General features: G+C 59.4%; 2 protein-coding genes across 3 annotated transcripts; both read right to left on the reverse strand.

Moving 5' to 3' along the window:
* Window positions 1–225: 225 nt before the first annotated feature.
* BBLN (bublin coiled coil protein) lies at window positions 226–4,154 on the reverse strand. Its single transcript, XM_061200942.1, has 2 exons — window positions 3,965–4,154; window positions 226–1,111 (listed from the first exon to the last, which is right to left on the reverse strand). Exons 1-2 carry the CDS (start codon window positions 4,041–4,043, stop codon window positions 939–941), a joined length of 252 nt encoding a protein of 83 aa, XP_061056925.1. The 5' UTR covers window positions 4,044–4,154; the 3' UTR covers window positions 226–938.
* Window positions 4,155–7,622: 3,468 nt separating this feature from the next.
* LCN2 (lipocalin 2) lies at window positions 7,623–11,495 on the reverse strand. Of its 2 annotated transcripts, none has more exons than XM_061200944.1 (7): window positions 11,313–11,495; window positions 10,651–10,787; window positions 9,338–9,417; window positions 9,021–9,140; window positions 8,684–8,785; window positions 7,909–7,938; window positions 7,623–7,804 (listed from the first exon to the last, which is right to left on the reverse strand). In XM_061200944.1, exons 1-6 carry the CDS (start codon window positions 11,448–11,450, stop codon window positions 7,916–7,918), a joined length of 600 nt encoding a protein of 199 aa, XP_061056927.1. In that variant the 5' UTR covers window positions 11,451–11,495; the 3' UTR covers window positions 7,623–7,804; window positions 7,909–7,915. The 2 variants fall into 2 exon arrangements, with proteins under 2 accessions (XP_061056927.1, XP_061056928.1); XM_061200945.1 differs by having other exon boundaries at window positions 7,623–7,841.
* Between the last annotated feature and the right edge of the window lie 3,120 nt (window positions 11,496–14,615).

Consider the following 14,615-nt stretch of genomic DNA (forward strand, 5'->3'; position numbering starts at 1 on the left):
TCTGGTTCCAAGTTCATGTTCATTAGCGGGGACCCCACCCTTCTTGTCAGGAGACCTTATGATGAATCATTAGTGAATGGGGCCCAGGCTGAGCTGGCTCTTTAGTTCCACTTCCCCATTTGGAAAGACCCTTAGAGACAAGATAACCAGACCAGCCCTATTATTGGCCAGCTGGAGAGACTGAGGCCCGGAGAAAGAGGGTGGAACCCAAGGTTGCACAGCATGTCTTTTTTTTGCATTTTATTTTATTTTTTTTATACAGCAGGTTCTTATTAGTTATCTATTTTGTACATATTGCACAGCATGTCTTGGTGTTGGTTGTCTTAGTGAAAGGCCCTAGAACCCAGAGAAGCTGAGCACATCACACAGGGTCACACAGCATGGCTGATGCTGTCTCAGCTGGGCTGGGGAAGCAGCCGCTGGCCAGGAGCACACCCGGTGGGGAGGAAGCCCTGACCTCACCTGCACCTCTGTGTTCAGAAATACAAGAAGGCCAAGAAGCCCAGCCCCACCACCAGGCCTATGAGCCAGTGTGTGATCTATGCCTGGGACGCCTCCACTGCCCTGTTTACCTCTGGCGGCCACTGGGGTCCTCATCCCAGGATACAGAGGAGAGAGGAGGCGCAGTGGTGTTGGAGACCAGTTTAATGTGGACGCTCAAGGCCTGGGCAGCGTGGGGAGCGTCCAGGAGTTGGGCAGGCAGGCAAGGTGGGTGGGTCGCTGGCCCACACCTGGCCAGCAGTGGGGAGGAAGCCCTGAGGAGGGGATGCCGGGAGGTGGGGCAGGCCTAGGTATGCCAAGGGAAGTACCAGAAGAGTGGCCTAGGCCAGCAGACACCACCCCCCGCCCCCCAGAAGATCTGTAGGCCAGCCCTTGAGAAGGTATCTAAGCCAGGTGGTGAGTGCTCAGGCCAGAGCCTGGCCGGGGGCTCCCAGAGCCTAGGGGCTGGCATCGCTGGGGGCCTCCCCGAGCTGCTGCTGGAACTCAAGGCGCGTCTGCCTGTTGGATTCAAGCAGCTCCTGGAGGCGGGCGTGGAGGTGATCATTCTTCTCCTCCAGGTGGTCCAGACAGGAGTTGATCTGGTCCAACATGGAGTTGATGGCAGCATATTCTGGGAGGAAGGGGAAAGAGAGTCAAGGTCCCATATCTCCTCAGGGATCACAGGCACACCCCGCCCCACCACCCCCCGCCACTGTCCCCCAGCCTGCCTCTAAAGAGCTTTGGGCAAGTCCCTACTCCTTCCTGAGCCTCACTGTCACCAACTGGAAAATGGGTGGATATCAAAAGAGGAAAGGCTTTGGAGAAGTACCTTAGTGTACCAGCTTTTTCTAGGGTTAGGTTGGTCACAGGGAGGTTAGCCAGACAGTCTCCTGCCTGGGAATTCCTGCCAGGTGCCAGGTCTCCTCTCTACTTCCTGCATCAGCTGCCTAGAGGCCAGAGCCCATGCTCCTGAGCCAGGCAATCAAGGCCTCTGTCCCCAGGCAGGCCCTACTCTCCAGCCCTTTCTGGCTCCCCCTGCCCTAGCTCCTAGCAGACTCCAAGGCCCTGCTCCCTTCTCTAGCCCCACCTCCCCTGCCTTTTCCTTTCCTCTCTCACACCTGCCTTTGCCCACCTCAGGCCCCTTGAACATGCTGTGGCCTCTGCCTGGAATGTGCTGTGTCCTCCTTCTGTCTTCCTTCCCTCCTCTCCTCCTGGATGAGCCCCACTCATCCTTCAAGTGTCAGCGTGGATGTTGCCACAGGGAGCCCTTCCATGCCCCAGCCTGATCGGGCCTCTATTCCTGATCCCCTTGCCCTCTCACACCTCCACGGCCCCCACCTCCGGCTCGGCTGCTGTGACTGTGTGCTAGTCTGTCTTCCCCACCAGACTATAGTGAGCGCTGTGTGAGAGGTGGAATGGTCTTGTGTTCACTGCTGTTTCCCCAGTGCCCTCAGTGTCACACAGTAAGCATCTGTTGAATGAATGAATGGATGAATGAATGAAGCCTGACTTTCCAGCCTTTCTGCCTTTCCTCAACTGTCCCTGCCACCCAGAATGCCTCAGCCGCTCAAGGACCAGCTCCAAATGCCTCCTCTTCCAAGAATCCTTCCCTGGTCTCCACCAGAAACCATCACTCCCTCCTCCACAGACACTCCTGACCTGCCTCTCTCAGCCACACAGTGTCCCCTAGGACCCAAGGTCTGGGCCTGTGCCCACTGCGGGACCCAGTTCTGAGCCAGCCCATGACTCAGATACACTCAGCTGCCAGCTTGGGACAAAGGGGAAGCGGCTGGCGGTGTGTGGAAATGACCAGGGCTAGAGGAGAGTGTCTGGGATAAGGGTACAAATGTGTCTGCATTCTGGGGGAAGGGTACCCATTGCCCAGAGTTGTCCTAACTCACAGAGGACAGAGTCCTGGAAAGCCTCTGCTGGATCCTGGAGTCCAACTCCCTTGTGGTACAAATGGGGAAACCGAGGCCCAAGAAGGAAGAGACCTGCCTAGGGTCCTCCAGCTGGTTGGTGGCAGAGCCAAGATTCAGACTTGGGGAGCAGGGGCACTTGGGTTTCAGTCCCAGCTCTGCCCCATCCCAGCAAGTTACTATGCCTTTCTGGAAAAAGGGAACAAGAACTGGGTTATTGTGAAGATTCAAATACATATATCAAGAACTCAGGGTCTGGCCACAGCAAGCACTTAGTAGATGGTCGCGATTATCAACATTTCACATTCCGGTCAAGAGACACAAGTGGGGAGAAGGATGGGGGAGGCGGCTCTCTCTGCTACTGGGGCTAGGCTTTGTCTGCGTCAAGTGTCACGGGTACCTCCCGGTTCCGGTTCCAAGTCTTTGCCTTCCATCGGGAACACCCTCCTCCTCAATGCCCTAAGTCCTGTGAATCTGCCAACTTCCACTCAGTGTGACTCTTGGGAGGCCCTTCCAGATGCCCCCAGTACAGCTGCCAGCGTGATTACCACACCTGGCCGCTGTTCACCAGCAGTGCCCCAGGCAAACCGGGCAGCCCACCACTTACCCCACTTACTCTACCTCTTTATTAAATGCAGACCTTGAGTGATGAAGTGTTCTAAAACTATTGTAGTGATGGTTGCACAACTCTGTGAATATCCTAAAACCCACTGAATCGTACAGTTTAAATGGGTAAATTGTACAGTGTGTGAATTATAGCTCAATAAAGCTGTTACCCAAAACAAAACCAAAAGCAGACTCCATACTTACCCCACATTTACTAAGTCCTGCCCTCTAAGTTAATAAACTAATCTTTATTACACTAAAGGGAATAATAACCACTTACAGAAAACTTGCATGCTTGGAGCCTACTATTTTCCATTCACTTTGTCATTTAATCCTGATACATCTCAATGCGGGAGACACTAACCATTGTTCTTATTTTACAGATGGGGAAACTGAGGCTCCAGAAGGGGAGAAGGGAGCTGATGGTTCTCTCTCCTTCCCCCCCTACCCCCACCCCCTGCAGTGCTGTGTAGGCAACAGGCTGCTTTGTAAGCAAGTCACATTCGCCAGGGCTCCAGGCCACACCAGCAAAGGTGCCTGGGGTTGCTGACTCAGCAGGGCGGCACGCCCACCCAGATAGCCCCTCCTGCCAAGCCAAGACGGTCCACTCCCGGCCCCGGCCCCGGCCCCTTAGGAGTCTCCATCTCCCCAGGGGCTGAAAGAAGTGTCTAGAGCAAATCCCAATCCCAAAGGGCGAGTGACCTGAAGCGGCCTCAGTTTCCCTATCTGTAAAACGGGGCCTGTCGCCCACAGTTCTCGAAGGCTGCGGTTTCCAGGGACCCGCTCGCAGGTGCTCGTCCCAAACCCCCGGAGGGCGCTTGCTGCTCCGGAACCACCCTGGGGCGGGGGGATGGGAGGGCTCTGCGGTTCCTTCCCGGTCCCTATCCCGGCCCCGACTCCCCTTCCCAAGAGGGCACCCCGGAGAAAGCAAAGTCGTTTCAGCAGCCCCCCTGGGTCACCTGCTTCCCCGAAGCCGTCGTCCTCGCCTTCCGCGCCCGCCTCCACCGGCATGCCCAGGTCCCCGTTGGGGCCCGACATTGCGGGCTCGGGCGCCGCAAGGGCAGAGCGACGACGGAACGCGGCGACGGTCGCGCCGACAACCGGCGCGGGGCGGAAGCGGGAGGCGGTGGATGGAACTCGGGGCCGGAAGGGCGGAACCCCGCGGCGGAACGCGCCCCGTAGGCTGGGACCCCGCCCCCAAGGCGGAGCCCGGCGGCCAGAGCTCCGCCCCGCCCCGCCGCGCCCCGCCCCGCCGCCAGAACCGCGCCCCCGCCTCTCCGCAAGACTCCGCCCCCACACTCGAGCCCCGCCCACACCTTGGCTCACAGTCGAGCTCCGCCCACTTCGGCCGGTCCCCGGGCCCGCCCCTCTCCCGGCGGCCGGGTTGGACCACCAAGGGATACCCCCTGAGAATCTTAGGCGGCGGGGGCTCGGCCCTCAGGTCGTGCAACCCGGCACAAGGGCAGGGCAGCCTGGGACCCCCCGCACTCTGCCCCGTCCTGCTGCTGGGGACCTGCGGGTAAGCTAGCCGGCGCCTCTGCATGGGCGAAATCTGAGACGAGTTGTTTCTAAGACCCCCAATGTGTAGGGAAGATATCCGTTCACAGCCTACTTGAGAGTCACCGTCAGCAGAGTGCAGCTTGTGGCTGTTAGTCAAGGAAGGCTTCGGGATAGTTGGCCCAGCTGCCATCATACCCCACCCTTTTTACCAGCTGGGAAAGGGGGCCCTGCCCAAAGTTACCTAGCCGGAAAGTGTCGCTCCTGAGCTGGAACCAGAGGTGTGATCTTGGCCAGGGATACAGCTGAGTGAGGCCCATATCCAGGGGAGAGGGGCTCACTTACTGGGACTCCTGTAGCTGTAGCTGCTAGGAGGCCACATGGCTGCTGCAGCCTGGTGCTGGTCTCACACTGGTAGTTCCCGAGAGCAGGCCATCCCTGGGTGGCGGTCAGACCGTGCTATGTTCCCCGATGATGACAAGGGATCCTCTCTGTCCCAGGAGCTGCCTTACCGTTTCACTGAGGAACGTGAGCCACCACTGACATCTGGATAACGGCAGCCCCGCCTTCTCCTTGAAGCAGGTTGAGTGGCGGCGAGGCCCACGCTGAACCAGTGCAGGAAGAATTGCAGTGAAAACCCCTCACCCAGGTCAGCTGACCCTCCTTGACTATAATGGGTGGGTACCCTTCCTCCCATCCCCCCAGCTGCCCTCCTCCAGCCAGGCATCCACTTACTTCCCACCACCTGGGGCTACCACAATATTTCTATTATTTCTTCCCACTACCTGGAACTGGACACATTGGCCAAATAAAGTTGAAATTTTCTGCCAAAAAAAAAAAGGTACTAGGCCCATGGATGGAACAAGTGGCAGACAGCACCTGGGCCATTCCTGGAGAGGGATGAGTCTTTGGCTTCGGGAGGGTGATGGGAGTGCGCCTGGGTGTAGCCGGGCGCTCTGATGGGTGGACACGTGTATCAGGCATCCCTATGCAGGCTGCACGCATGAGCGCTCCAATCCAACTGCTATGTCTGTGTGGTGTGTATCTGTACGTGCCTCGGCATGTTTCTGAGAACCTGTATGTCTCTCTGAGGGTCTGTTGCCCGTCCCTGTGTGCCTGGGAGTCTTTGTGTTTCTCCTCTTGTCTGTGGGGTCCTGTGATCTCAGGTGTGATTTCATAACTGGGAGAAAACATGTGCCTGTGCTTTTCTTTGGGTGTCCTATGCTTGTAGGGATAAACGTGTTTGGATTGTGTCAGCATGGCCACATATGTGACCTGTGTTTCTGCCATGTCTCTGCGCACTTGTGTGCTGCACAGACACAGGTGTTTCTGCTTCCGTCAGAGGACACAGGGCTCTTCTGTCTTAGTGAAATGCCAGGGTCTCAGGGAGGGCCTCTCACTGATCAGCCAAAGGCGGGTGCCCAGCCCTCCTTCTTTCTCAACCCTGCTCACACCTCTGCCAAGTGTTGACCCCGCTCAGCTCCTCTCTTTCCCAAGGAGACAACGCAGCCCCAGAGAGTACCCCCTCCCCGACCCCGCGGTGCCCGTCCCATTGTGGGGACCAGGCAGGGGAGTCACTTAGCTTGTCCTGTTGAAAGCCAGACTCCACGGAGAACTGGGCAGGGTCTGCAGCATGCTGCACAGCCCCCAGCAGGACCCCACCATAGCATTCAAGGAGTGGCCTTTCTCCTGGGCCTGAGCGTGTGCCCGGGGCCTGGGGCTAGCGGTGTGGGCAGAGGGAGGCAGGCGGGAGGAGAGGAGAGGAGAGCCCGGCCAAAGCCTCATCCCCCAAGTGGCTGAGTGAGGGTGGGAGGATGGAGAGCTGGGTGGCACGGGTGGTGAGGCCCCTGCCTGCCTGGCCCCTTCTCTACTCCAAGGAGCCAAAGCGAACCTGGACTCTGCCCACCCCACTCCTGTGGTCAAGGTCCACATAGCAGCCCACAGGACAAAACAGCCACTACCCCAGCCAGCCCTGATGGGGGGAGGGGGAGTGCTTTGGTGCTACCCTGCCTCTGGCGTCCCTGTTCACCTCTCACTCCTCATCTCACGAGCCCTGCCATCACTCCCTCTGCAAGCCCAGTGTGGAAGGCTGAATAACAGTCTCCAAAGATATCTGGGTCCTAGTCCTTGGGACCAGTGAATGGTACCTTATTTGGGAAAGGGGCCTTTGCAGACACGATTACATTGAGACTTTGAGATAGAGAGATTATCCAGGATTATCACAGCTCCAGTATCTCCCCTTCCCCCAGCCAAGGGTGAACGGGTAGGTGTGCAAGTTTGTGGGTGGAGAAGCCTGGGTTTCTTCAGAACCCCACCCTCTCTGACCTCTGACCTTGCAGTGGAAGAAGAGGCCAGGGAGGGGGTTCCTGTGTGTGGTGCAGACAGGGAGGGGCTCCAGCTGCGGCCTGTGGGTGAACAAGGGCTTGTTGGGCCCAGCCAAGCGGTGGGTACAGGTCTGGAGCCCTCGAGTCTCCTGGAATCTGAACTCCTGGTAGCGTATTCCCCTCCCTGCCACCCCCGGTTCTGCCCCTGGTGGTCTGGAGGTCATCATAGAGGCGAGGTGTGCGTGAGGACGAGATGCTGGATGGGGTCAGCATGGACACTGTGGGAGCAAGAGAGTGAGCCCTGGGCCGACAGGGGGCTGGGCGGGGCGGTTGACATAGGGGCAGGGGACCACCCCTGGCGACCCTCAAGCTGGGCATGCCTCTGCCCCACCCACTGTGCACCCCTCCTGCCCTGGCTGCTGTCTTCCAGCATCCACAGGAGTCCTGGTGAGTTGGGGGTGGCAGCACCTCAGCCCTCGCAGCCCCCGTCCAGCTCCCCGGCCCTGGCTGGGCCTCTGCTGTGGCACCTACTGCAGGTGATCGAGTGTGGGAATGAGGTGTGGCCCCATCAGTGTTTCTGTTGGACCAGGCATCCCTCGAAGGCAGGGACAGGCCGGGGGGTGCGGTGGGGGTGGGTGGAGAGCTAGAAAGTGTCCAGCCAAAGCTGGCCATGGGTTCTGTGGCCGCCATCACTTGCTGAGGACCACAGGGTGGTCCAGGAGTGATGCTAATGTGAGCCCACCCTTTGCCTGTCCTCCTCCCAGGCGGCCCAGGGGTCAAGGAGCACAGACTGGGGACCGGGACATGTGTTTATTTAGCAGGCAAGGTGGGGCTCCGGAGAGCAGCTGGTGGGCAGTGCCATGAGAAGGGTCTCTGGACTCTCTCCTGTCACTGGTGTCTGGGCTGGCGGGGACAGCTGGGCACCAAGCCGGGCAAAGGCTGACAGGAGGGTGATGGGAGCAGAGAGACAGGAGGCACCTGAGAGGGAGACGGGGAAGTAGAGACAACAGCAGTCCTGGGCGGGGGGGCAAAGGCAGGCCTGCACCCTGGCTCCCATCAGCCCCCTCCCCAGCCATACTCACTGCACCCTCACTGGTCATCGATGCACTGGTCTGTGGGGGAGAGAGTCTGTCAGAATGGGCAGGTGTGTGTGTGTATGACCCCTGCCCACTGGGACCCCTGCACTGCCCCTGAGCACCCCAGGCCCCAGCCTGGCCCAGCAAAGGCATATCTGGGGGTTCCCTTCAGGGCTGGGGGGCTGGGGCAGGGGATTGGGAGAAGGGCCTGAGGACGAGCAGACCTGGGGGACTCCCGTTCTCCAGAGGAGGCAGGTGAGGCCCAGCCACACATCTGCTCGGGCACCCAGGCCTCCTGCCTGTTTACCTGCTGACCCTGGCAGCCCTTCAGCTTTGGGGAGCCAGTGGCTCCCTGAGTGGCCTAGCTGGAGCCCCCTGCCCAGTCCAGGCCACCTGAAGACAAGGGCACTTTTCAAGTCAGTGGTGAGCAGGCCTCAAGGCGAGGGGGAAAGTGGCCCCGGACAAGGGGGTGTGAGAGGAAGTGGTCTAGGATGGTAGGGCCTGGGGTGTAGGGGAAGTGGCCTGGGGCAGGGAGACTGGGGAAATTTGGACCTGGGCCTGAAATTCTCATCTGTCAGGGAGGAACACTTGGGGCCCAGATCCCTGGGTGCCCCACGGATCCTTGGGTGGGGCAGGGTCTTCCTGAACCCAAAGTGGCTCCCAGGGGCTCCAGTGACTGGAGTAGAGGACCGAGCCCCTCCTCCCCCGCTTTCCCTGGTGGGGCAGCATCAGGCCTGGATAGTCCCCACATCCCCTTTTCCTCTCCCCAGCTGGCCATTACCGATTGGGACAGGGAAGAGGATGTACTCATCGGTGAGGCCCAGGGATTTGGCGAAGTGGATGAAGTTCTCCTTCAGCTGAGGGGTCAGCTCCTTGGTCCTCCCTGTGGCCAGATGGCCAGTGAGTGGCCGGCAAGTACTCCATAAATATCGTTGAATGCGTGAACAAGGCCTCTGATCCCTTCCTCATGGAGGGTCTGCAGAAGGACCTCCCTCCCTGGCCGCCCACAGGGACTGAGAACTGACACTGGAGAGGATCTGGGGGGCTGGGGGGGGGTGGGCCTCTCCGCCGACAGTGTGACCAGGCGCCGGGTCCCCGAGGTGGTGGGGAAGACCCACCGTAAAGGGTGGTCTTGAAGTACTCCTGGTTCTTGTAAACCTTCTTGAAGTACACTATGGCAAACTGGTTGTAGTTGGTAGTCGCCACTCGCACGGTATAGCTCTGCACCCCGGGGAAGCCTGTGGGGAGGACGGCGAGGGGTCAGCCTGCCCAGGCTGGGAGGAGGGAGCCGTTCCTTTCTCCCCGGCCCATCTGCAGGGGGCTTCTCCCACAGAACAGCATCTGTGTGGAGGGGCAGGGAGGTCTGCGCCCCTTCCTGGAGGACCCTGCCCCCCCCAGAAGCCCAACCCCAGGGCCCACCTCATTCAGGACTCACCCTTAATATTGCCCAGGGTGAACTGGCCGGGCTGGGAACTTGGGACAAAAGTTCTGATCCAGTGGTCACAGCGCTTGTCCCTGTGGGAGGGAGAGATGGGTGAGTGAGACCGGAGGGGACACAGGCTTGGACTCCTTGGGCTGGATGAGGTGGGGGCCAGGGCTGTAGCTGGAGGGGGTGGGATTCTGATGCCCCTGGCCTGGCCCAGCCCAAGACAGTCCATCCCCACCACAGCAGGCGGTCCCTACCCCACCCAGCTGAGATGGGCCTGGGTCTTCCCCTCTGAGCCTACCCCTGTCTGTCCCTGCCTGGTCTGCCCTGGGACATCTGACCCTGCTCAGACCCTCCCTCCAGCACCCACGGTCCCTTCCTTTTCAGGGCTGTCTCCCCTCGGTGGGCTTCCCTGCACACTGTCCCCCTACCCCCAACCCCAGGCATTTAGCCCCTGCTCCTATCTACCCTCTGCTGCTTCCCTGTCTGTAGCCTCTCCTGGGGGATTCACCCTCCTAGCTTCCAGTCTGCTCCCTGCCAAGGACTGCTCTAGCTCCTGGGCCAACCCTGACCTGAGTCCCACCCTGTCTCCTGGTATTCCAGAGCTGATCTCCCCAAACCCATCCTTCTTCTGCTTCTTGCTCCACAGATGCTCCAGCCTCAATCCCCCTGGGTGCCAGAGCCAGAAACTCATAGGGGCTGGGCGATCCTTGGCACCCTACCATTTCTCTCTCCGCCACCCCCCAGAGGGACCCTGTTCAGACCCACTCCTCACCAGATCGCTTCTGTGCTGGTGTCTGAGGCCCCTGGCAGTGTGAGGGCTGCCCCCCTGCCAAGCCACTCATCAGCTGCTGCTCAGGGCAGCTGTACGATGGCTGCTTCCTGAAGGAGTGTTTCTCTCTGACTCAAGAGTCACCAGCCCCTGCCGTGGACGCCTCGTGACTCCTTCTGAGGCAGGGTGGCTCGTTCAAGGCCCAGTTCCAGAGGTTACCTCCCTGTAAGCCCTTGATGCAACCCTGGGGGAGGGTTCCAGGCTGGATTCAGGGACCCTCCTCCCCATCCAGGACACCCCTGCTCTCTCTGTCTTGTTTTCTGATGACTGTGTCCATCCCCAGCACTCTCTGTGTGTCTGCTCTGAAGTGACCAATAAATGCTGATCTAATGAAGGAAGAAATGAACAAGTATCTGAATCCAGTGCTGAGCAGAGGAATGAGTGACTGTCACCTTCGGTCAGCCCTTGACTGTGACGTCAGTCTGCTGCTAGACCCTCAAGCAGCCCCTCAGGTCTCCCCCACTTTCCCCAAGGAGGTGGCAGCTCTCACCTGAGCAGGGTGGAGGTGATGTTGTAGCTGCGATCTTCTTTCAGCTCGTAGGTGGTGGCGTACATCTTAAGCTGGCCTTGTTCTTCCTTCTTAAGTGCATTCCCTGCCAAGCCTACGATGTACCACTTCCCCTGGAACTACAGGGGGCTCTAATAGGCAGAGCCCACAAACGACCCTTGGGCCCCCCCCCCCACTGCTCTGTCCCTGCAGGCCCTGAACCAGGAGCCCCTGTAACTAAGCAGCAGAGCCTGGGACTGGGCATTCATTTCCTGCACTGATGAAGCCAGTGGGAGCTGGAGGCAGCCAGGCCAGGAGGGAGCCCTGAGGATGGCAAGGAAGGGGCGACCCTGGGCAGGGTGGCCAGCTGGCCTCCCTGTGCCTCAGTTTCCTCCTCATGCAGAGGGACTGAAGGTGTTCCCACCACGCATGGACTACAGCAATTATGGGAGAGAGACTGGACCTGGGAAGGTCTGCCCAGGTGATTCTCTTGCCAGCAAGGTCGGGGTCGGTGTGGGACAATGGAGCGTGGCTTCCATCGGGGGACCCAGGGCAGGCTAAGCTGAAGCCTGGGTGTCCTGCCTTTACAAGTTTGCTAGGACCCTTCACCTCTCTTCCCCTCTGCTCGCACTCTTCCCTGGGCACCCCCTGCAGCTCTCCCTTACCTGGTCAGCCTGGAAGTTGGGCTGCAGCGGGACCCTGAACAGAGGTGGGGCCGGGATCAGGTTGGGGGTGGAATCCTGGGCTTGGGTGTGCAGGGGCCCCAGCAGGCTGAGGCCCAGCCACAGGAGACCTAGGGGCATGGTTTCAGGGCTGAGGAGGCTGGTGCTCCCTACAGCAGCTGAAGGAGGAGGTGAGTGAGGAGGCTGCATAGGCAACCCTATTTATGGTCCACCTGACTCATGGCCCATCCCAGGGCGGAGTGATTCATATTTTGCCAAATCCAGGAAGGGTGAGGCAAATGCCAGCACTCCTGCTGAAACACCTGGCAAGGTTTCTGCCCCTTTCCCCACTGGTCAGGATTGTGCAAGACCGGGTCAGAAGGCCCCTGGCAGAAGACCAGGGACAGAAGGTGGGGAGGGGACATTGCCCAGAGCTCTGCACGTCTGGCAGGCACAAGGGCTCCCTCCACTCTCTCTGTGCCCCTTCCCTTCATTCTGGTTGGCTCTGTATATGGTCGGTGGTCCCCGATCAGGACAAGCTGTCATCTCTGGCTTTCAGGAGCCCCTGCGCAGCCCCAGCCCAGGGTGGGAATGTGTGGTGAGACTCCCTTCCCACATCCGAGGAACACAGACAATTGCTCACCCTGGCAGCCTCTGTGCTGTGGCCTGGTTCTCAGAAGGGACAGGGGAGGGTGGGGCAGCTGAGAGTGAACATTTCTGACCAGGAAGGACAGAGTGTGGTGTGTGCCCTGAGCTCTCGGAGCCCAGATCCTGGCCCTCCCAGGGGCCGCACACCAGGCCAGAGGCTGAAGGAAGAGCTCCTTCCTTGAGTGGGCCCCTCCCCTCCTCCATGCCTCGGACCTTAGCCAACCCCTAAAGGACTTGGTCCCTGCTGTGGGCCCAGGGGATGAGACCCCACGCTGGGCACTAGAGCCCCACGCGTGGACACTTGGCAAAGCAGAGAGCAGGTGTTGCGGTCCCAGCGCCATGCTGGTGGGGGGCAGCGCGGGGCATGCATCTGTGCCGGGTGAGGGGCGCTGGGGGCTGGGGCCTGAAGGTGGGCTATCCACCCAGCTGCTCTGGACACCAAGTGCTTTGGGGCACAGGGAATGCAGGGACTTGGCCTTGTCTTTGAGAGGTCCTTGAGGCCATCTGCTGTCTCTGGCCACAGCCTTGGAGCCCAGTGCCCTGGGCCTGGGACCCCAGAAGTGTCCCTGCCATGGCTGATCCCAGCTTTGTACTTGGAGGGATGCGGTTTCCTCACTGGGAGCCTGGCCGTCCTTGGGAGGCAATGGTGGGTCCCAGGCCCTGGGCAGTGTCTCCCGGATAGCTTACCATGAGGGCCAAGGCTGTCTGGATGCCTGATCTGCGGCTGAACTGAGGATCTGCTGGCCTCGCATGAGACTGACAGGGACCTCACTGGCTCTGCCTGCCTGCTGCTTGGGAATCAGCTTCCCCAGCCTAGGCTCTGGGGTGCCGAGCCCTGAGGGGAGGGGCTTTGGAGGGGTCTTGAGCTGGTGGGTAGGACACATCCTACTGAGGCAGAGAGGCCCCCACAGGACCCCTGCCCTCTCAGGCCCTGCCCTGCCGGCCTGTCCGGGTGATGAAAGCACAGGAAGTAGAGATGAGCAAAGCCTCTTCGGGGATGTTGCCACCGAAGGCTGTGCCCTCTGCAGGCGCCCGTGGCCACCCCCACCCCACCCCTTTCATCCCTGCTTGCAGCCCCAGGGCCTCTACCCCTGCTATTCTCTTTGACCTTAAAAGGTACCCTCGAGTCTGTGGTGACTCCTAGACGTCGGGGAAACTCATGGATGGAGGCTCAAAGAATTTTAAGTAGGAGAGGGACAGTACCCTGGATCACCAAGGAGCCACTGCAGGGAATATTCTAGATTCTAAAAGTCAGGGTTGGGACTTCCCTGGTGGCACAGTGGTTAAGAATCCGCCTGCCAAGGCAGGGGGCACGGGTTCGAGCCCTGGTCCGGGAAGATCCCACATGCCGCGGAGCAACTAAGCCCGTGCGCCACAACTACTGAGCCTGCACTCTAGAGCCCGCGAGCCACAACTACTGAGCCCACGTGCCACAACTAGTGAAGCCCACGCGTCTAGAGCCCGTGCTCCGCAACAAGAGAAGCCACCGCAATGAGAAACCCGCACACGGCAACAAAGAGTAGCCCCTGCTCGCTGCAACTAGAGAAAGCCTGTGCACAGCAACGAAGACCCAATGCAGCCAAAAAAAAAAAAAAAAAGTCAGGGTTACTCTGAAAAACAAAAAGGAATGGGTCCTAAGAAAAACACTAACTGAATGAGATAGGAGGAGTGGCCTGCTCTCTTCCGTCTTTTAAGATTTCCCATTGATGTTGATGAGCAATAAATATGAAGACCTGTTCACATTTTTGCTCACATTGAGCGATCTCAAAAAAAATAAAAAGTCAGGGTGAGGGAATTCCCTGGCGGTCCAGTGGTTAAGACTTGGCGCTTTCACTGCTGTGGGCCCAGGTTCGATTCCTGGTCCGGGAAGTAAGATCCCGCAAGCTGCTCAGTGTGGCCAAAAATAATATAAAATAAAATAATAAAATAAAATAAAATAAAGTCAGAGTGGCCAGTGCTCCCCTGGTATGAATTGGGGAGGGGCGTTTGGGCCGGGCCTGCAGCACGTGAAAACCAGGGCCAGGTGCAGGAGGGGAGACGGCCCAGCTACCCAGCTCAGGGGCCCCTGTCGGAGCCCTGATGCCTCCGGGTGCTTGCAAATCTCTGTCCACCCCACACACACACTCCGTCAGTCTCCCCGTCTGTAAAGAGCGCTGCGGGCAGACCCTGCGAGGCCATGCAGCTGGTGCACACACAGGGGGGTCTCTACAGGAAGTCACCTCTGAGTTTCTGATCACACCCACGCAGGGCCCATTCTCTCTGTGCTGGCTCCAGGCCTGTCTCAGACCCACTGGCCTTGTCTATCTCTCTGTCCTTATCTCCGTGTGGTCTTGGCCTCAGCTGACACACCCGGTGACAGCCATCTCATCACCCCTTCCTCACCTGACTGCCTTCTGCTTTCTCTCCTGGCCCAGCCCTGGAGATTGGTCTGGTCCAGGAGCCGAGAGAGGAGTGAAGGGGACGAGGCCTGTCCAGGGATTTGAGTCTCAGCAGTGTGCCGTGTCCCAGCCATACCTCGGGGGGGTCCAAGGATGGTTCTGGCCTTGGCTGGAGCAGAGGTCAGGCCAATCCCGGCCAACAAGAGGTGGGTTTGGGGCTGTGTGGGGCTGGGCGGCAGGGGATCAGCCGAGGGTGCTTGCTGCTGTCTGCCTTAGGAAG

This window comes from Eubalaena glacialis, chromosome 9 (assembly GCF_028564815.1).
Source record: "Eubalaena glacialis isolate mEubGla1 chromosome 9, mEubGla1.1.hap2.+ XY, whole genome shotgun sequence".
In the NCBI taxonomy this organism is placed as follows: Eukaryota; Metazoa; Chordata; class Mammalia; order Artiodactyla; family Balaenidae; genus Eubalaena; species Eubalaena glacialis.

Coding starts and splice junctions, on each gene's coding strand:
- BBLN (XM_061200942.1), bottom strand. CDS start 4,043: ATGTCGGGCCCCAACGGGGACCTGGGCATGCCGGTGGAGGCGGGCGCG. Junction 1,112..3,964: donor CGACGGCTTCGGGGAAGCAG/GTGACCCAGGGG, acceptor CCTTCCTCCCAG/AATATGCTGCCATCAACTCC.
- LCN2 (XM_061200944.1), bottom strand. CDS start 11,450: ATGCCCCTAGGTCTCCTGTGGCTGGGCCTCAGCCTGCTGGGGCCCCTG. Junction 10,788..11,312: donor CCAACTTCCAGGCTGACCAG/GTAAGGGAGAGC, acceptor AGCCCCCTGTAG/TTCCAGGGGAAGTGGTACAT. Junction 8,786..9,020: donor CTTCAAGACCACCCTTTACG/GTGGGTCTTCCC, acceptor ATCTGGCCACAG/GGAGGACCAAGGAGCTGACC.